The following is a 21,210-nucleotide window of genomic DNA, read 5'->3' on the forward strand; positions in this document are numbered from 1 at the left end:
TGCCCTTGTGTGGCAGGAGCTGGTATTTGCCCTGAGTCAATACTGTATGCTTAAAAATGGAACAGAATTGAAAAATTGAACAAGAATTCCCAAGAGGACTTGATCCTGAAACAACCTTGTTAATCAAGTATATGTGGGGAGTTCTTTCTTTGGGAATGCTCACTTGCGGCTTTCTGTCTCCATCCAGGCCGAGGTGCCCAGCTCCTCCACATCCCCCACCAGGACACCGACTCCTCCGTCTACCCCTGAAGCAGGATCCACATCCAGGCCCAGCGCTTCACCTGAACCGGTTGTCAATGGCTCCTCGCTGCCACTCGCCTCGTCCGCTGCAGCTGGCCAGGTGGACATTGAGGCTCTGATTCCCACCCACGATGAGCAGGGGAGACCCATTCCCGAATGGAAGCGGCAGGTGATGGTCCGGAAGCTGCAGATGAAGATTCAGGAAGAGGAGGAGCAGAGGCGCAAGGTAAAAAGACGAGGGGGGGAGGCTGGCCGGCATGGTGTGCAAGTGGTTGCTGTGATCTCTGTGTGTGGTGAGAAAATGACCCTTTCCCCACATGGCCTGTGCTCCTTTGCTGACAGTCTGCCTTCTGAGTTCACCGAGGCTGAGCCTCCTCTGTCCTGTCAGCTCAGTCTTGCTCATGCGCTCCACCCAGTCGCTAAGTGGTTGCACAATCACAGGGGAGACTGAGCTGCTGCAAGCTCTGATTTCTTGGAGAGTCCTAGAGAGACTGTCCGATTCGCTCCAGGAGACTAGAGCAGGGGTGTCAAACTTAAGGCCCGGGGGCTGCTTGCGGCCCACAGAAGCTTTTTATCTGGCCCTCAGACTCTTTCCCCCATATCTTGAAATATGATCACGATTTGTGAAATTTCTCTTATGTCAATTGCAGCTAATGAGTTCCTACATGAGAATAGAGTGTTTATTTCTGGTTTTGACCTGTTTAATGACATCACTTCCTGCCAAATGACATCATCGCTACCGACCCTCAGCAGGCATCAGGAATGCTATTTGGCCCACTGTATGAAATGTGTTTTACACCACTGGACTAGAGCTAGAAACAGCAGCAGTTTAGCCTCCCCTGTGATGGCACTGGAGTTTCTGGGATTGTGCAGGCACTGGGGCTTCATGATGCCACCCAGGAGCTCTGTGCTGTGCCTTGCCAGCCCTGGATGACACTGCCTTGCACAGAATTTGAACATTGGTTCATCCACCCCTCTGTTGTCAACTCTGATTGGCAGAGGCTCTCCAGGTCTTCCTCATCCCTTAAGATCCTTTTAACCGGACATGCCAGAGATTAACCCTGGGAACTTCTGAGTTGTGGCTATGAATGGGCCTTTGGCCAGGGCACTTCTTATGTCTTCACCAGGTTATTATCAAGTTTATTCTTAAAGAGCCCTCCGTGTTCATGGCGTTTTACAATAGATGAGAGGACAGGTCTCTGCCCCAAGGACCTCACAATCTAGATGCAAGGGAGGCAGCAGAAAAAGAAAGGGGAGTCAGAGCAATCAATTTTTTTACCCTTGCACCAGGGCCCCATAGCCCTCATCAGTTTTGTTAAGTATTAAGTAAAATTATAGCAAACTCTTTTGTTTCTTCTCCCATAGTACCAGAACCAGGAATCATTCAATGGAACTGATCGGTGGAAGGTTTAGGACAGGGAAAAGGAGGCACTTATTCACATAGCACAGAATTGATCTGTGGAATTCATTGCCAGAAGTTGTGGCAATGACATAATTTTACATCTGGCTCTGGTTGGTGAATTTCATGGCCTGAAGTCGGCCTGATGGTTTATATGAAAGACTGACCAAAATTTTGTGCCTTGCTGTCATCTTTCATGATCTGAAAAAGTAAGCAGAAATACATCCAACCTCTACCCCCCCCCCCTCCCAGGGTTGAGACGGTGCAGGGAATCACTGGGAACAGGCAGGCAAAGCGAAGGCAACTTCTTCTTTTAGAGAAGTTGGTCCATAAGAACATAAGAACATAAGAACAGCCCCACTGGATCAGGCCATAGGCCCATCTAGTCCAGCTTCCTGTATCTCACAGCGGCCCACCAAATGCCCCAGGGAGCACACCAGATAACAAGAGACCTCATCCTGGTGCCCTCCCCTACATCTGGCATTCTGACTTAACCCATTCCTAAAATCAGGAGGTTGCGCATACACATCATGGCTTGTACCCCATAATGGATTTTTCCTCCAGAAACTCGTCCAATCCCCTTTTAAAGGCGTCTAGGCTAGACGTCAGCACCACATCCTGTGGCAAGGAGTTCCACAGACCAACCACACGCTGAGTAAAGAAATATTTTCTTTTGTCTGTCCTAACCCGCCCAACACTCAATTTTAGTGGATGTCCCCTGGTTCTGGTATTATGTGAGAGTGTAAAGAGCATCTCCCTATCCACTCTGTCCATCCCCTGCATAATTTTGTATGTCTCAATCATGTCCCCCCTCAAGCGTCTCTTTTCTAGGCTGAAGAGACCCAAACGCCGTAGCCTTTCCTCATAAGGAAGGTGCCCCAGCCCTGTAATCATCTTAGTCGCTCTCTTTTGCACCTTTTCCATTTCCACTATGTCTTTTTTGAGATGCGGCGACCAGAACTGGACACAATACTCCAGGTGTGGCCTTACCATCGATTTGTACAACGGCATTATAATACTAGCCGTTTTGTTCTCAATACCCTTCCTAATGATCCCAAGCGTAGAATTGGCCTTCTTCACTGCTGCCGCACATTGGGTCGACACTTTCATCGACCTGTCCACCACCACCCCAAGATCTCTCTCCTGATCTGTCACAGACAGCTCAGAACCCATCAGCCTATATCTAAAGTTTTGATTTTTTGCCCCAATGTACTGACATTGAAGCGCATCTGCCATTTTGCTGCCCATTCTGCCAGTCTGGAGAGATCCTTCTGGAGCTCCTCACAATCACTTCTGGTCTTTACCACTCGGAAAAGTTTGGTGTCGTCTGCAAACTTAGCCACTTCACTGCTCAACCCTGTCTCCAGGTCATTTATGAAGAGGTTGAAAAGCACCGGTCCCAGGACAGATCCTTGGGGCACACCGCTTTTCACCTCTCTCCATTGTGAAAATTGCCCATTGACACCCACTCTCTGCTTCCTGGCCTCCAACCAGTTCTCAATCCACGAGAGGACCTGTCCTCTAATTCCCTGACTGTGGAGTTTTTTCAGTAGCCTTTGGTGAGGGACTGTGTCAAACGCCTTCTGAAAGTCCAGATATATAATGTCCACGGGTTCTTCTGCATCCACATGCCTGTTGACCTTTTCAAAGAATTCTATAAAGTTTGTGAGGCAAGACTTACCCTTACAGAAGCCATGCTGACTCTCCCTCAGCAAGGCCTGTTCGTCTATGTGTTTTGAGATCCTATCTTTGATGAGGCATTCCACCATCTTACCCGGTATGGATGTTAGGCTGACCGGCCTATAGTTTCCCAGGTCCCCCCTCTTTCCCTTTTTAAAAATAAGCGTGACATTTGCTATCCTCCAATCTTCTGGCACCGTGGCCGTTTTGAGGGACAAGTTGCATACCTTAGTCAAGAGATCTGCAACTTCATTCTTCAATTCCTTAATAACCCTTGGGTGGATGCCATCAGGGCCCGGTGACTTATTGATCTTTAATTTATCAATGAGGTCTGAAACATCTTCTCTTTTAACCTCTATCTGACTTAACTCCTCGGTTAGGAGGGGCCGTTCGGGCAGCGGTATCTGCCCGAGGTCTTCTGCCGTGAAGACAGATGCAAAGAACTCATTTAATTTCTCTGCCATCTCTAAGTCTCCTTTTATCTCCCCTTTCCCTCCCTCACCATCCAGAGGGCCAACCGCTTCTCTGGCGGGTTTCCTGCTTCTAACATATTTGAAGAAGCTTTTATTATTCCCCTTAATGTTGCTGGCCATGCGTTCCTCATAGTCTCGCTTGGCCTCCCATATCACCTTCTTACATTTCTTTTGCCACAGTTTATGTTCCTTTTTATTCTCCTCATTAGGGCAAGACTTCCATTTACGGAAGGAAGCTTCCTTGCCCTTCACAGCCTCTCTAACTTGGCTGGTTAGCCATGCGGGCACCCTCCTGGATTTAGTGGAACCCTTCTTTCTTTGCGGTATACACCTCTGCTGGGCCTCTATTACTGTTGTTTTAAGCAGCCTCCATGCACTCTGGAGAGATTGGACTCTTTTTACCCTCCTTTTCAACCTCCTTCTAACCAGCCTCCTCATTTGAGGGAAGTCCGCCCGTCGGAAGTCAAGGGTTTTTGTTAGAGATTTGCCTGGTATTCTTCCCCCAACGTGCACGTCAAAACGGATCGCAGCATGATCACTGTTCCCCAATGGCTCAGTAACGTTTAAATCTCTAACCAGGTCCTGCGTACCGCACAAAATTAAATCCAGAGTCACCTGTCCTCTGGTGGGCTCCGTGACTAGCTGATCTAAGCCACAGTCATTCAGCACGTCAAGAAATCCGGTTTCCTTATCGTGACCAGAACACAAATTGACCCAGTCAATATGAGGATAATTGAAGTCCCCCATGATTACAACCCTGTCCCTCCTTGTCACCTCCCTGATCTGTTTCCTCATTTCAAGGTCCCCATCAGATTTCTGGTCTGGAGGACGATAGCACGCCCCCAGTATTACATCGCTGCACAAGCCTGGTAATTTAACCCACAGAGATTCTACGGTGGAGTCGGACCCACCTTCAATCTCTACTTTGCTGGATTCTATCCCTTCCTTAACATAAAGGGCCACCCCACCTCCAACACGCCCCTGCCTGTCCCTCCTGTAGAGTTTATAGCCCGGGATTGCGGTATCCCACTGATTCTCCGCATTCCACCAGGTTTCCGTTATGCCCACTATGTCAATATTTTCCCTTGTCACCAGACATTCCAGTTCTCCCACCTTTGCTCGTAGACTTCGGGCATTCGCATAAAAGCATTTATACACGGAATGCCCCAGGATGGGCTGCTTATTCGCTCCTTTGTCCCCGCATCCTCTCATTGTGCCAAACCGTCTATCACATCCCATCACCCTACCTTTCCCAATTTCTTCTCCTACCCTGCCTTTGTCTTGTTGTTCTCTAACCTTCCCATCCTCATCCCATAGGGATGAGGAGTCCCGAACCGGATGCCCCTCGGCTCCTGTCGGCCTTCCCCCAGGGATCAGTTTAAAAGCTGCTCTGCCACCTTTTTAATGTTATGCGCCAGCAGTCTGGTTCCATTCTGGTTCAAATGGAGCCTGTCCCTCTTGTACAGGCCCCGCTCGTCCCAAAACGTTCCCCAGTGCCTAACAAATCTAAACCCCTCCTCCCTACACCACCGTCTCATCCACGCATTGAGACCCCTGATCTCCGCCTGCCTAGCTGGCCCTGCGCGTGGAACAGGTAGCACTTCAGAGAACGCTACCTTTGAGGTCCTGGCTTTCAGCTTCCTGCCTAAAAGCCTAAATTTGGCCTCCAGGACCTCCCAGCTACACTTGCCCACGTCGTTGGTGCCGACATGCACCACAGCCGCTACCTCTCCCCCAGCACTGTCTACTAGCCTGTCTAGACGAGAAGTGATGTCCGCAACCTTCGCACCAGGCAGGCAAGTCACCATGCGGTCCTCACATCCGTCGCAAACCCCCCTCTCTATGTTTCTAATAATCGAATCCCCCACTACAAGAAGCCCCCGACCCCCCTCCCGCCGAGGAGTATCCCGAGTGCGCTCGGATACGGGCCCATCCCCTGGAGAAGGGATCCCCCCTAGGGGATTGTTTCCCTCCTCTCCAGGATGACGTTCTCCAGTCCCGAGACTTCCCACCCGGGCAGCCGAGGAGCTGCACGCCTGAGGTTGGGACGAAGCCTGATCGTCCCCAGAAGTCTCCCCACGGTCCTCCTCTGGCTGCCTGCGCTTCTCCAGGTTGGCCACCAAGGCTTCAAGGGAGCGGACGCGTTCCCTGAGAGCCTGGAGCTCCTTGCACTGAGGACACACCCATGACTTATGCCCCAGAGGCATATAATCATACATGTGGCACTCGATGCAGAACACTGGATAGCCCCCACCCTGCTGCTGGCTGTCTGACTGCATAGCTTTGTTGTTGTTGTTGTTTTATTTAGGGGTCCTTTTAAAATCCGTACAATGGATAGCAGCCCTTTTCTCTAGGGAAGAGGAAGGGCAGTGTATGGGGCCCTGGCCTCCTCGCCCTGCTGCTGAACTCGCCCAGATGCTAAACTCTTGTGCCTTACCTGGCACTTAGTTCCCGAGGCACTGGGTTCCCAGAGGCCACACGCGTCTGCAGAGAGCCTCACGCGATGGCCGGCCTAGCTTTATACTCCTGGCTGGCTCCTCCTCCCTCCTTCCTTCCTGATTGAAAGGGGGCTGGCCTTCCCAGGTGAGTTTACAAAAGCTCAGGAAGGCAAACGGCTGCTGATGGGCGTGACCTACTCTGCAGGCTCCTGAATGGACTGCTTGGATTAGCCTAATGGGGCTCTTAATGGGTTGGGAATTGGCCCTTCCTAGGTTCTTTCCCTCCTAGTTCTGTTCTCTTAGGCTGGACTGTTTTTGTAACCTCAAGCTAGTTTTTATTTGGGTTTGTTTAATTATTTATTGCTCTCTAGATCCTGTGTCCCAATTTACTGACCTGTTTAGGTTATGTTCTAACTTAGATTAGGTTTAACCTGGGTTAAGTATAGGTTTAATTTAAACAGACGTATTTAAATACGTAATTTAAATACATCCACTACACGTATTCCTCCATTTGAAGAACTCTGAGTAAGCTTTCCAGGGTTCCCTATGACACAGTAAGAACATAAGAAGTCTCTGCTCTCCCAGAACGTTACATAGAATCTGGGCTGTGTTACATAATCAGGAACTCTGAAAGATCTGGTTGGGTTGGACTAAATTACCTCTAAGATCCCCTTCCAACTCGAACATTCAATGATTCTGAGTTGATGCATGAGATTTTATCTCTAGGCAGCTTTTCCTTGATGTAGAACTCTCTCATGAATCCTTAGGCTCTGTTGTTTCCTCCAACCAACTTTGTTTTCTGTTTCCTTGCTGCGTCTGCACAGTCTCCTGCCTTCTGTGACTGACCTTTTCCCTGTTCAGAATATTTGTGGACATTCTGTGTTGTCACAGCAGCTGGACCAGATAGCTGTGGGGCAGAAGGCAGGAGTGTGTAGTCTCTGATTTGAGGTGTGGCTATTCCTTCCAAACTCTCTTGCTCATGTGAGATTTTTCGGTGGGGTGGGATGGGGGCTGCATGCCTCTGTTGTGCCCTCGGCATGGCTCTGTTTGCCTTGGTGTGAGACGACTCTGAAACGCATTTAACCTGCAGTATGTGCCAAGTGTCGACCCCTAGGGCGAGGGCCGTCGCAAAGAGGACATGATGATGACTTGCCAAGTTCTAAAATGGGAACTGTTTGGTGTGGGGGGGGGGGAGAAAAAAGGCACCCTCCCTAGCAAGCTCCCGTGTCTGACAAACATGATACTGCAGGGGTTAAATGCCTTACATGATCACTTAGTGGTGTAATGTGTGAACACCTCCCGGTGGCGCCTGCCGTTGTGTCGATATTGCCATTGTGTTCCTTGTGAGGTTCTCTCGCATGCCCACCACGTGAGCTGGAAAATGTAAGTCTCTCTCTCTCCCCTGCTCCCACTCTGCTCCCCTGCCCTCCCCAGCGCAACACCCTTGAGCAGCCCGGGCCGTTCCCATTACACCACAAAGGGACATGTAAGGGCCACCCGTGTGCAAAAGGAGAATTTTGAAGCTGGTCCTGAGGGAGACGTCTGCCCTCTGTTCTTTTTGCCCCTGCCATAGCTCCGCTCCGGCAACTACTATCCGCAGGAAGGCTGGCGTTACTCCCACACCCACAACGCCATCCTCGGGCCCTTTGGGGAGCTCATGACCGAGGAGGACATCCTCCGCATCGAGAAGCAGATTGAGAATCTCCAAGTGATGCACAAGGTTCAGAAAGTGGAGACCCAGCTCGAGCAGCTGGAGACGGAGCTGCAGCAGCTGCTCCCTGTCTCGGCCGCCCTGGCAAAGGAACACTTCACCATCAACCCCAAGCGCATGCAGGGCCGAGCAGATGACCTCCCGGCCTGGTGCAGCAAGATCTCGACCCTCCTGAAGAGCATGGCCGTCCTCCTGGCTGCACTGGGAGGCAAAGCCATTAGCCTGGCCGACATGGTGACCCCCAGCACCCTGGAGCCAGCGGAGGCCACGGCGGAGGCCTTGTCTCAGGCGGCGCCTCCTCTCCGAGAAGTCCCGGCCAGCATCGGCCGGTCCCAGTCCTTTAGCTGCACCCGGGAGGAGGTGGAGAAAGAGATCATGCAGTGGGGGGTCTCAGTCAAGAACCTCAAGGCTAACTACGAACTGCACATGCAGTCTCAGCTGCCAGATGCCGCACCTGGACGGGTGTACAAGAGAAAGCGCTCTCTGCCAGTGGGCACCTCGTCATTCACCCTGGACCGAGAGCCCATCTTGGAAGAGGACTATATCACCGGCATCGAGTCATTCAACGGGTTGAGCGAGGACGGCTCTGTCCTCGAGCTGGAGCTGCCCACTGAGCTCTCGCATGCCCCACTGCTCTATGAGGAAGCAGGGTCCCTCTTCCCCAGGCATGAGGTGGTTCCATGCATGGTGGGGGATCCCTTTGGGGAGGCTCTCCTCAGTCCCGACCAAATGACAAGGAGCCTCCCGGTGCAGACAGAGCTGAGCTGCGTCCAAGACTACATTGACATGCGGAAGGAGAGGATCGTATACCTCTTTTTGGAGCACTGGAAGAAGTGGACCTTTACAGAATCACTGCGGCAAGCATCCCCCAAAAGGAAGATGGCCGTCTCTGATGCTCCGGATGCAGATTTGGATGAAGACCACCTGTCAGTAGTCACCAGGAAGACACCGAGCGAGGACGACCGGCTCCTCTACTTCATGAAGCAGCGGCAAGTAGTTGGGAAGCTGATTGCCCACTGGAGAAACATCATCAGCCAAGTGCCGACCCGGCAGATCCGGCGCTTGAGCCGCACTAATATGCTCTATTGGCCAGAGCACTTTCTGCCCCACGTCAGTGGCACACCAGTGGGCTATGACAGCCTCACCCTGGACCTCTTCATGCTGGGCTACTTTCAGCTCCTCGAGATGAACATGACCCGTGAGGAGCGCAAGTTCCGCCACCTCCTCTGCTACGAGATGTTCGACCGGCTGGGCAGCCACAGCTGGGAGCTCATCCGGCAGTTCCACAAGGTGGTGATGAAGGAGTTAGAGTCCGGCAAGCGGGACTGGCTGGATGGCTTTGAGGACCTCAAGCAGAGCTTCTTTGGGGACAGCGTGAAGCCCGACCAGGCGGAAGCGGAGGTGGCAGTGGAAGTGGAGATAGAGGAGCCAGAAGAGTCGAGCCGCCCGCCCTCCGTCCTGTCCCACCAGGAATCGTCCCAGACCTTGCTCAGCAATGTCCCAGGAACCAGCCCACCCACAGATGAGCTGATCCCTACTCCAGTCTCTCAGAGTCGGAAAAACTCCATCCAACTCATTTCAGAACTGGAGGAATTCAGCAACGAAGACATTTGCCGCTACATAGACCGCAGCTTCTCCTTCTGGAAAGAGAAGGAGGCAGAGATGTTTGACATCTGAGTGGGCCCCCTGGGTGGGCGGAGAGCGCTGCTGTCCTTCACACTTGCAGAGGTCTGGCCCAGTTTCTGCATTCAAACTTGAGGCCAACCAATCCAGAACCCACCCAACTTCCTGGGTGATCTCGGTTCCTCCCCAAGACAACAAAACTTCCAATAAAGCTGGTGGCTGTGAGGCAGGGGGACAAGGGCGCAGTTGCCCCTTGGCAAGGGATATTGCTCACCTTCCTGGGTCGAAGGCTTGAGCTTGTGGCTGTGCTTATTCAGTTGGGCATCAGGATTCCCCTGATTGGGGGGAAATGTCACCAGTCCTAGGAAATGTCAGAGCTACTAGAACTCAGGGTAATCCGGCAAAATTGTCTGGCAGTAGCTTCAGGACAGACAAAAAATGACTTCCTTCAAAGCCCTGTGAATTATCGGGATTCATTGCCACAAGATACGGGCCGGTTTTGTGGAGGGGAACAGAGGAGAGCTTAACTCAATGGCCTTTAACCCTGGTGGTGAAATGGGGCCTCCATGTTTACAGAGAATGCTGGAGGTCGACAACAGGAGGAGGCTGGCATCTTCTCGTGAACATCCCAGAGAGGTCTGGTGGGCCATAGATGGAGCAGAGTGCTGGAGGAGAAGGCTCTTTGGTTAGACCCACCAGGGCTCGTCGACAGTCCTAGAATCAGCCAGGCTGTGGATCGCCTGTGTTTGCGGACTCCCTGCAGTCTCGGACCCAGGGGTCTTCCCAGCCTTGCCTAGGCACCACCCTACCTCCTGCATCCAAAACATGTATGTTCTACTGCTGGACAGTGACCCCACACTGGAGCTACCCCTCATCGGAACTTCACCCGCTGCAAGTAGCTTCCTTACTTACTGAGTACAGTGAGATCCAGTCTGTCTTCCACGATGGAACGGAAGGCAACACAGCACAGGATCGCAACCAGGCATTGACCTGTGTGGCTTTGGCAGGGTGACAGCATCAGATGACTTCAGATCTTGTCTCCCCACCTGCTTGCCAACAGTGGCATGCCACCCTTGGCCACTGAACAGCAATTGCTTTGCTTCCAGCAGGAAACCCTTGTGGAGGGTTAATGCTGACTGTGTAAGCCAAGGAGACCAGAATTTTCAAGCCCTTTGTCAATGGAAACAACTCTATGAAGTCATCTTCATCCTCATTGTGATGAGCCTTTGCCAGAGACCTCTTGTTGAGAGTGTGTCGTGTGACCCTGAAGAGGAGGTGGCACAGAGGACAATGGAAGTGCTTTCTTGCTACCACCAGGCTTGCTCTTGGGGTGATTTTTCCCCCAAACTGTGCTCTAGGAGACCCTGGCATTCCTAAGAACTTGATCAGGAGGTTCGCGGATGAGAATGGTGAATAAACTCCCTGGAGAGACCTTTGGCCCATGACCGTTGCCATCTCTTGGCAAGGCGCAGCTGTGGCGACCTCCTAGGGCCTGGGATGGTGTGCGAGATGTTGCCCTCTTTGTATGGGGATGATGGGGCAGCCTCTTGCCCTCCATGAACTGGAAAAGGAAAGAGGAGCAGAGAAGGCAGAGGGGTGGACTGGATCATTCCCGTTGGTTTAGTCCACCACTTTCCCCTTTGTTCTGTTCTCCCTGTTTTCATCCAGGCAGTGGGAGGAAGTGGGCAGACAGAGGTAGCCCCCCACTCTTCAGTCTGCTTGCCTCAGTAAGCCACATGGATGGGCCAACTCAGGGTGCACTCTTGAGGATAGAGCTTTGTGTGAGTCAGCGGCAAAGCTGAGCTGGCCTGGTCGATGCCCTGCACAGACTGCAAAGGTGCCCCAGAATCCTCTGCAAACACTCTTCAAACACTCTTCAGTGGACAAATCAACAACTAAAGGGTTATCTGAGCATTGGAAGTTGGGAGAACACTCCTGTGGGGGGGGCAGGAGGAGGGTGACAAACGTGCTAGTGTTTCGGCTCCCTATGCAACCCAGACTCATTTTGGCACACAGCCTGGGCTAGTGTGGTCCACTGTAGGATACATTTTGCATTGATTGTATGTAGATGCTGTGTGTATACCCATGTTTCTCTGACTTTGGATGGCAGTCATTTGCTGAATTCAAACTGAAATTGCACTTGAAAAACTTTTAAGGGAGGGATGATGTAAAGTAAGTACAAACTACCTGTATTCAGAGGAGTGTCCCATCCCCCCACCCAGTGCTTCTGCCTGAATTGCTGCTTTGTGCTGTCCCGATTGGTAGGAAGCTGACCCAGAGCAGGGTTTCATGCAGAGATACAGCATGCAACCTCCTCTGCAGGAGTCAGTGTCTTCATCTTTGCATTTGGCATGGTTTGTATGATCCCATCAGTCCAGATGGCGAGAAATGACCAGAGTGCACATCACTGGTGCAGTCTGCTTTGGAAAAAGGCAGCGTCAGAGTAGTGAATCCAGCAGAGAGGTAGCAGGTAGACTCCCCCTTGAACATGTGCTATGCTCTCTCAGGAGCATTTAACTCTTCAACCTTTCAACTAGTTGGTCTGCTCGGAAAAAAAAATATATATATATATATCAGAGCAGTAGTCATGTAATGACTTGTCATGGGACCAGCTAAAATGTGCACCTGTGATGTTTTGATTAATGAATTTAGTTTAATTAATTCTGTTTCCCTAGCATACTAGTGTGCCTGAATGAACAGCTTCAGAATTCCTGCTTATGTGCCCTGGGGAGTCACTTCCCAATGTATGCTCATGTGGTAGGGAAAAGAACCCCACATGCCTGAGCATCACATGTGTGGTTAACTTCCCCCGAAGGAATTTTGTGATGTGGACACAGACTATTGCTTTTGTTTGTTACAACAAAATTGAACTGCTAGAGGAAGTTTAGGGGGCTTTAGGCAGGAAGAGATGCATTGCATTCCTCTTCTGGTTGGGTGTGCTTTAATCCTGTGTGGTTTCCACTCGTGGCTGGAGGGTTCCGGTCCGATTGGGTTTGTGTTAACTTTGTGCAGATTTGTCATTGCTGTTTCTTGTTCTTTGCTCAAGACTGAGAAAGTGATACTGTTAAAACAGAGGGTACGATTCCCTTTGCCTGTGGGGAGGACGTTGTATGCCCTGATGAACAAGTGGAATAATAAAGTTCTCTCTTGCATGGAAGGGGTTGGTCTTATTTATTGTTCATTGGGCGGTGGGGTGGGAGAGATTGTTTGTGACACTGTTTAAAACGCTTTTTTTAAAAAAAGGAACAACAGAATAGTCCAGGAAAGAGGGGGTGCCCCCAGAGTAGCTCTCTCAGCATGTAGGTCCAGTCCTCAATTGAGGAGCTTGCTTTTAAACTGTGTTTCTTTGGACCTGCTGTGTTGTAATGATACATATACCCCCCACACACACACACACACACAATTCGGGGCATCTACCAACCCTCTCCTGAAATATTGAGACTAGATTGTAAGCCCTTTGGGGCAGGGAACTGCCTTTTCACTCTGTGCATGGATGTCACAATGGTCGTTAAGAGTACCAAGAGGAAGAGTTGGCTTTGGTGGTGTTTCTCATCCTGGTCACCTGGAGTGACGATTCATAGGCAGGCAAGTGAACCCTGGCTCCTGACATGCACGAGGAAGTCAAAGAAGCAGATCTTTGAACCAGGCAGTGCCAGTGACAACCCACTGGTGACCCATGAACATGGACTAGAGAGGCAAGAGTCAAAATCTAACTAGTTCATTAAAAATCCAAAAGAAAAGAAATGAACAAAGATGGGGAAACAGGATAGTGAGGTGCCTGCAGTCTGATGGAGAAGGCCTGAACTTGGCTGGATGGGTGCAAGGAAATAGCCTGACCACACTGGATGCAATGATTAGAAGTCCCCAGCAAAGGGAGCTTGGAAGCTACTTGAGAGCAAAGCACTTGGAACCCCCAAACCAGCGAGATTTGCAGGCTGCTTTGCAGTGGAACGAGCTAAAACAAACTCCCTAAATGTGCCTAGCTAGAAACACAGTCCCAGGCTAGCTGCTTACATTGTCCCCCTTTACCCAGACAGACAGGTTTGTCTGCCTAATGTGCCAGTCTCCGTAAGAGATTTTGGCTGTGATCAGGTCTGCTAAAGAAATTGTCCAGGTAGTTGATTGTACGTCTGTCTCATGCACAGACACATACCCAACAGACAGAAAATGGACATAGTTTCAGTATGCAAAAAATGGCCAGTGGCTTAGCTAAGGCATCCAGTACCCAAGGGCACAAAAATGTTTAACCCCCCCCCCATGGCCTCCCTGTGTCTCAGAAAGCTGCTTTTTTGCCTCAGTTTCACCATTGAGGGGTTCAGCTTGGCACCCCCTCAAGGAGTGGCACCTTCAAGGTGTGACACACAGGGCACTCACCCTGCCCCCTTAGCCATGCTACTGGAAATGGCCAGTGTAGGTGCAGAAGTCCCAGAGAGATGCTAAGTCTACGCCATTGTTAATTCAATGCAAACAGACCCTTCTCTCCCCCCCCCCACATGAATCCCGTTTCTGATTGGTCATTGCTGTTTGCGGCAGACCTGATCAATTCATGACTTTCAATGACTCCTCCCTTTCCAGATGTCCCACCATTCCTACAGCTCAACTCTTTCAGGTTGCCTGTGCACATCCAGTGAAGGTCACCCGGGAGTCAACTCCCCTCCCATCTCCTGAAAAGGTGGCTGCTGCTTCCCAAAACAAGCCTGGCTGTGGTTTCTCTTGGCCCTACAGCATCACCAGCCTGGTTTAGTTCTGCATCAGAAGCACCTGCTCACCTCCGGTAACCCTGGATTCCTCCTCGATCCTCTCAGGGCTAAATCTCTTAGGAATGTAGGTTCCGACTCTCTGGGGGAAACAGAGCTTTAAACCCTCTCATGCGTGCAGGATTGTCCCACCTAAGCTCCTTGCCCTGGTGGGTTTTCTGGGCACTTGGCCAGCCCTTCCTCCAGCAAGGAGGAGATGGTCATCTGAGGACGCCACGTTGTATGCCAGCCACACGGCAGAGTTGTGTAGTAAGCTTCTGGGGTGGGGTGGGGTGAAGACTGCGTCCATTAAACCTCCTTGCAAGGGGTTCAGAGGGGTGGCAGAAGTGGGTGCAGGAATACAGGAATGCCTCTGGGGCATGCTCCAACCTTCTGCATTTGCAGCTCAGTCCTCTCACCTCTTATGCCAAAATCTCTTGCCTATCTCATCATTCAGACCATGTATCATTCCCTCTGTGTGTTCGTGCTGTGGCTTCTCATTCCGATTCTCCCACTCTCAAGCATGGGAGATCTCCTGCTTTCTTAATGCCTGTTTTTTCCAGTTAGTTTCCCACCCCTCACCAACAGCTGCAAGGTAGCTGACAGAGATTCAGAACCACAAAATTAGAATGAACAACAGACAAGAAAGCTGTAAAACCACCACTTTTGCAGAGGCCCCCTCCAATCATATACTGGAGGACCTGTCAGAGTAAGTGTTCAGACTTTCTTAGAGGCTGAGAGAGTGGCATCAGACCCCTCCTGTGGCAGGGAGTTCTGAAACCTAAAAGCCACCCTGAGAAGACCTTATGTGCACTGCAAACCTTACTTGATCATGCTCCCTTAGCCACATTAACAGATGTACCTAATAACAGATGCACCAAGATAACAGATGCTCCTGTAAACCTCTGTCCATCTTCTTTGCTGCCCCTTGCGCCTGGAGCTTTTTCGGCATCCCTAATGCTGCCACCATCCAGAGAAGCTTCCCCCAAATCCCTCCTCCCCAGCCAAACAAAACACACATACATTTTATCTCATTCATCCTATGCTGTTGTCCTCACTTCCACCTCTTTTCTCTCACTTCCATTCACAGTCAAATTGTATATTGTAAACTCCTAGGGGGCAAAGCCTCCCTTTGGCCTTTATATCATAAAGCCCAATAATTTATCCTGAGGAAGAATAAAATCCACTACAAACTTAGATACCAGCCTTATATATCCATCATGATTCCAAGTTATTACAATATCCACATAAAATTCCTTCTTATGGTGGATTATTTTGTTGTCTTTACTTGTAAACAGTGTTTTCTTTTTCATATGCTTTGTAAGCTGCTTTGGAGGTTTTTAAATTGAAAAGCGGGTTATAAATATTCTAACGAATAGATTTATTTTCTCGAGACGGCTCTTCCGCAAAACTGGCAAGCAAAGTTCAAATTGGCAACCTGGTCCATTTAGGAATCCTCTGGGGCATGTAGGCTAAGCTTGGAAATGACCAGCAACGCAATTAGGAGCTTGGCTGGAAGCTGCCGTGCAGAGTCTGACACTTGGTCCATCGACCTCAGCATTGTCAACACTGACTGGCAGCCTTTCTCCAATGTATCAGGCAGAGAAAGGTCTTTCTCAGTCCTACCTGGCAATGATACTGGGATCTCCTGCGTGCAGTGAAGATCCACTGCACTGCGTCCATTGCTGGTGCTGTCTACATTTGTTTGTCATCATTTTCTTTGGCTCCCAAGATGGTTTCCTTTCTGCCTCTCTGAACGCAGCCACTTGCCCTTCATGGTTATTCTAACTTGCATTTATTTGGGGGAGATCAACATCGTTTCAGCAATGAATATGGCACTTTTCTATAGGGTGAAAGAGGAGGTCAAAGCTGTTTCATGCAGGGTCCAAATAGCATTCATGGCACCCGTTGAGGACTGGAAGTGACATCGTTAAGCAGGAAGTGGCACCAGTTAAGTGGATGATGGCCAGAAATTAGCCCTGTTTTCTCTAGTTGGAACTCATTAGCTGCAAATGACTGAAGAGAAAATGTGTGAGTCTTGATCATATTTTCAAGATATGAGATGCCCAATTTTCACTCAGGCTACCCTTTCTGCAGTGCTGCTTCTGCCGAGGAGTCACTTTGTAGCTCGGCAACTCAGAGGTGCTCTGCAAAGTGGTGCCTTGGCAGAGACAGCACTGCTGGAAAGGAGGCTCACATGTTAACTGGGCTCTCCCAGTGCCTTGACAGCATCTCCCTTCTCCATCTCCCCTCTTCTTGTTCTCCCCCTTTGCCCATAGTGTTCCTTGCTTTCTGAGGCCTCCTTCCATCTCTCCCTCCCAGAGCCTTGCTAGAAGGGCAGCACCGGGAGAACCCAATTACCATGTGGGCCCGATAAAGAGCTTCCGTGGGCCATATCTGGCCCACTGGCCTTATTTTTGACACCCCTGCTCTAGAGACTATGTAGATAGTAAGCACCTTGTCTTTCAACTTGTGTTTCACAAGTGCCTTGTGCCTGTCAGTGCTGCTGGGACCTCCTGCATGCAGTGAAGATTTTAGACACAAGGGAAGCCGCAAAAGAGGGAGGGCAGGAGAATTGATGCAAAATTAAGTAGCAGGAATGCAGTGACTTTTTCAGTTGCATTTTCTTAAGCTTAACTAGAGTGGAGAAGGGCGAATTAGGTGGAAAAGGTGAGTTTTAAGAAGGGATATGAAGGAGGTAAGAGAGGAGGTGTTGCACAGGTGTTCTAGGGGGCAGCTCCAAGAATAAAGGGCAATAAGGGCGAAAGACAATGTCATTTGAGGGACAAGGAAGTTCCTTTACTATAAGTCAGATCCTTGATCCAGTTAGCAGCAGCTGACAGAGAAGACTTCCCAGCCCTACCCAGAGATGTTCCTGGGACGATAGGAATCGGTCCACCTGCTGTTTGGAAACCTACCTCTTGGCCCCATGGAAAGTGCATGCTTATGTCTTCTTAGCAATTTATCCAGGATCTTGCAGGAAACTGGTTTTTCCTGGGTCGGGTTTCAACTTCTGCAAACCTCTGGAGTGCCAGGAGGACCTGAAACCTCAGTGGTCTTTATGGCAGCCTCATTTTGGTTGCCATTCTATCAGCGCAAGGGTGAGGACGTCAGTTCCACCTACAGCACAATGTCAAATCGATCCCCAAGGTGATCTCCAAAGTATCTCAAGAGGAGTGCTTACTGGCTCCTCTTGTGCTCAATAGAATCCCCTATTGTGATTCTATTGTGCTCAATAGAATCCCCTTCCCCAATCCGAGCTGATTTTACAGTGAGCGTCTTACGTTTTTCAACTCCTTGGCTGCTTCCCCCAGCCCTGGTGTAGGGTAGAAAATTTATGTTCAAAAAATTGCTTTTGGAAACACAGGAGACACACTGATGTTCATGATGTATTGTATGTATCATTAAACACTGATTATCATTTATGTATTACGATAAAAACAAATGAACCTTGGAATTCTTTTCCTAACACATTTCAAGGTTTCTATAAGGGGCTTCTATGGTGGAGGGTAATACATTCCCATGCTGCAGTTCAGCATTTGCTGTGTCTGTTTAAAAAAAAAAAAAAAGCAATAGGATAGTCTGCAATCCTCTCCTATCCTAACACTTACCTGGGAATAAACCCCACTGACTAGCATGGGACTTACTTCTGAGTAGTCATGCCAGGATTGGGCTGTTGATTAACTTCAGCTGCATTTTGCCAAAAATGTTGTCCTCTAGTGTAGTGTGGTCAACAAGTTCCCCAGAAACTGAGCCTGCACAAACTTATTTACATATTTAATTCATTAATTTATATCCCATTTTTCTACAACGTTAATACCTAAAGTGGTTTGCCTATATGAAGCATCAATGCAGGATATCCATAAAAAAGCAAACTCCGCTGTGTAAACTTTAATATGAAAAGAAGCTAGAGCAGCACAACACTGAAACAAATTCTGTAAGTATTGCGTAGTTCATGCTGAGTGTACAATGTGCTTCACATATAGCTCTGTAAGATAAATATCCCTGTTTTGCAGATTGGGAAAACTGAGGCTGAGAGGTAGGGGCTTACCAGAAGTGAGGATTCATAGAAGAGCCAGGCTCTGAATTAATTTGTAACTCAGTCTTTATGCAACACCAACCTGTATTCATGTTCAGAACCTACTAGAGCTTGAAAGTCTATCCAAAATAAGTGGGTTTTAAATGCCTGATTGAATGCAGGGAAAGGAGGAGGGAGACCTGATGGGTCACCCCAAGGGAAAACGTTCCGTAGTTCTTGGCACCATCACTGTAAAGACCCTGTCTCTTGTACTCCATATCTTTAATACGTGGTGATGGGATGCAGGGTCTGAAGCCTTATCATAAACCATAGCTTTCCATGGTCATTTGTATCCTGCCAAAAATGGGGAGGAGTTGACCTATGCATTAGGGGCAGCTATGTGGCAATACAGTCCATCTGTATCGACCCCATTTCACAAGTAGCATCTTGATCCCTCCCTCCCTCCCCTGCTTTAAGTCCTACTCTAGAGCCTCACCTCCTCCTCCTCCTCTCTTGAGCCACAAACTCTTCCCGCAGATCCAGAAATGAGGACAGAGACACTCCCTGCTATTCTGGCCTCTCTTCCTTGTTCCTCTTCTGCTTCTCCCAGAACTTCAATTGCTTTTGTTGTGTTCCAGGAGCGAGAGGAGGAGGCCCGCTTGGCCACCATGCCAGCCTGGCGGAGGGATATTTTTCGCAAGAAGATGGAAGAGGAAAGGTGAGCTTTGCAGGGAGTATGAGGGGGCACAGGGCATTGATTTGGTTCATACATATCCCACCTGTCACTACAAAAACATTTTCCAGGGGAGTTAAAAGAATAAAATCTCAGGAGCTGCCAGCTGAGGTGTGTGTTCTGCAGTTACTATACTTTGTGGTCGGGAATCTTACAGTGGGGAGGTGAGTTTGGCAGGCACACAATATTTTTTGTAATCTGTGTGTATTCCACATTGGCTATGCCTGGAATCTGCTTCTTCTGAAAGTGAAGAAAATTAGATTTGTTTTGCTTGAATAGAACAGCTATAAGGTTCTACCAGTGTGGGCAGAAAATGGCACAACTGGTGTATGGGGGTGGGAGGAGCTGTTTCCTGAGATTTTGGTGACATACCATATGTTGAACTCCCCCATTCCTTCTTGTTGACATCCACTCCCCTCCCACAGCAAGATGAACCTTTGCCTTTTCACTCTGGTTACCAGCTGCAGAAGGTTTTGTTTCCCTTTGGCCTGATGTGCAGGGAGCACTTTTCTGAGTATCCACTTCCTCGGTTTTTTTGTTCTTAAGTGCCACTTATTACTCCAGGCTGCCTCTCATTTACCTGGCTGTGCTCCTGGTATTGCAGAGGAAAAAGGCAGCAGAGGAAGTGTGGAGAGGAGAGTTATGAAGTAGAGCAGCTATTTTCAGCCCATGTACCATGGTACGCTGGTGTGCCGCAGGAATTTGGGAGAGGGTCATTTATTAGTAGGACCATTGGGGATGTGAGCCCCCCATTTCCTTGTCAATTGGCAACAAACCGATGGTACGCCTTGACCATTTTAGTGCCTTGCCAATGTGTCGTGAGATGAAAAAGGTTGAAAATCTCTGACCTGGAGACTGTCTAGCCCAGTGATTTTCAGCCTTTTTTATCTTGTGGTACACTGACAAGGTACTAAAATTGTCAAGGTACACCATCACTCTTTTGACATTTGAAAAGGCACACCATGCTGTTGGTGGGGGCTCACATCCCCTAATGGCCCTACTAATAAATGACCCTCTTCCACACTCCTGCGGCACACCTGCAGACCATTCGCGGCACACCAGTGTGCCACGGCACAGTGGTTGAAAATGGCTGCTCTAGCCCCTTTTACTGCACACTTCCTCTTTCACTCTGTTCCCCTTTTGCTTTAGAATGGAGGGAACAGGAGGGAAAGGAGCAATGGAAGACTATCAGATGTGGGCAGGTGCTCCCCCCCGTCTATTGCCTCTTACTGCTGTTAAATTATTTCTTGTTTTGAGGACTTGAGCACTTGGTCACACCTGCATCTTTTTAAGTCGTGAAAAAATGGCAAATGGCTGGAAGCAAATGTGGTGATAGGAACAGCAGTGGCTGTGGGAGCCTCCAGGCAGCACATGAGAACCTTGGATCTCCTCAATACTTGGGGAGAAGAGAAAGTCCAGGTGCAACTCTGGATTAGTCCCTAGAGCACTGATGTGCAGTGTGATCCTGGGAAAGTCTATTCGGAAGTAAGCTTTGTTGCGCTCAATGGGACTTGCTTCCAGGTTGCAGCCTCATTTGAGTACGTCTCAAGTCAAATGGCTGAACCTACAACTGTAGTCCTGGGGATTGTCGCAGCAAGACAAAAGGTTTGAAGCTGAAATACAAGTGGGTTGGAAGTGCCAGGCTCCTTGGCAGCACTTTGGGCTTTTTCTTTAAGAAAAGAGATGGATTCAGCTCAGTGTCTAATTGGCGCTTTTTCCCCTTGTTTCTTTCTCTTCCTCCAATCTGCAGAGAGCATAAACGGTGAGTCTGGACTTCCCTGACCATCTTAACCCACTCAGCGAAATGTTGGTTGGAAACTTGGGAGGGATCGCTGTGTCCAAAAGCCCTGTGTTGTGCCCCGTCTTGATCCTGCAAGTTCATCATGGTGAAGCCCCACAGGCTTCACCTGCTTGGACCGGGTCACCTGCCTCAGTCCAGAGTTCTCTAACAAGCAGCATCACTCCGAGCACTCAGTCGCTACCTGGTAATCCAGTGCCTCCTAGAAGGCACTGCAGTCTACCCACTGATCTGCAGCCTTGCCTGATCATGTGTGATGCTCTTGGAGGTTTTATTTGTCACTCATCCATTCGAAGGGGAAGGCACCCAAGTGTCCCTTTCAAAACCCAATATTTCCTTTGAAAAGAAAATGCCCCTAAGC

At 49.5% G+C, this 21,210-nt stretch overlaps 1 protein-coding gene across 1 annotated transcript in view; it reads left to right on the forward strand.

Annotated features, from left to right (window-relative positions):
• ESPN (espin) overlaps positions 1 to 21,210 on the forward strand; it is a 116,084-nt gene that overhangs the window by 92,672 nt on the left and 2,202 nt on the right. Inside the window, exons 13-15 of the mRNA XM_066637267.1 lie at positions 188 to 466; positions 18,957 to 19,036; positions 20,802 to 20,813. Coding sequence (XP_066493364.1) covers positions 188 to 466; positions 18,957 to 19,036; positions 20,802 to 20,813 — 371 coding nt within the window. The remainder of the gene's footprint in view (positions 1 to 187; positions 467 to 18,956; positions 19,037 to 20,801; positions 20,814 to 21,210) is intronic.

Source organism: Tiliqua scincoides, chromosome 9, assembly GCF_035046505.1.
Source record: "Tiliqua scincoides isolate rTilSci1 chromosome 9, rTilSci1.hap2, whole genome shotgun sequence".
Classification (NCBI taxonomy): domain Eukaryota; kingdom Metazoa; phylum Chordata; class Lepidosauria; order Squamata; family Scincidae; genus Tiliqua; species Tiliqua scincoides.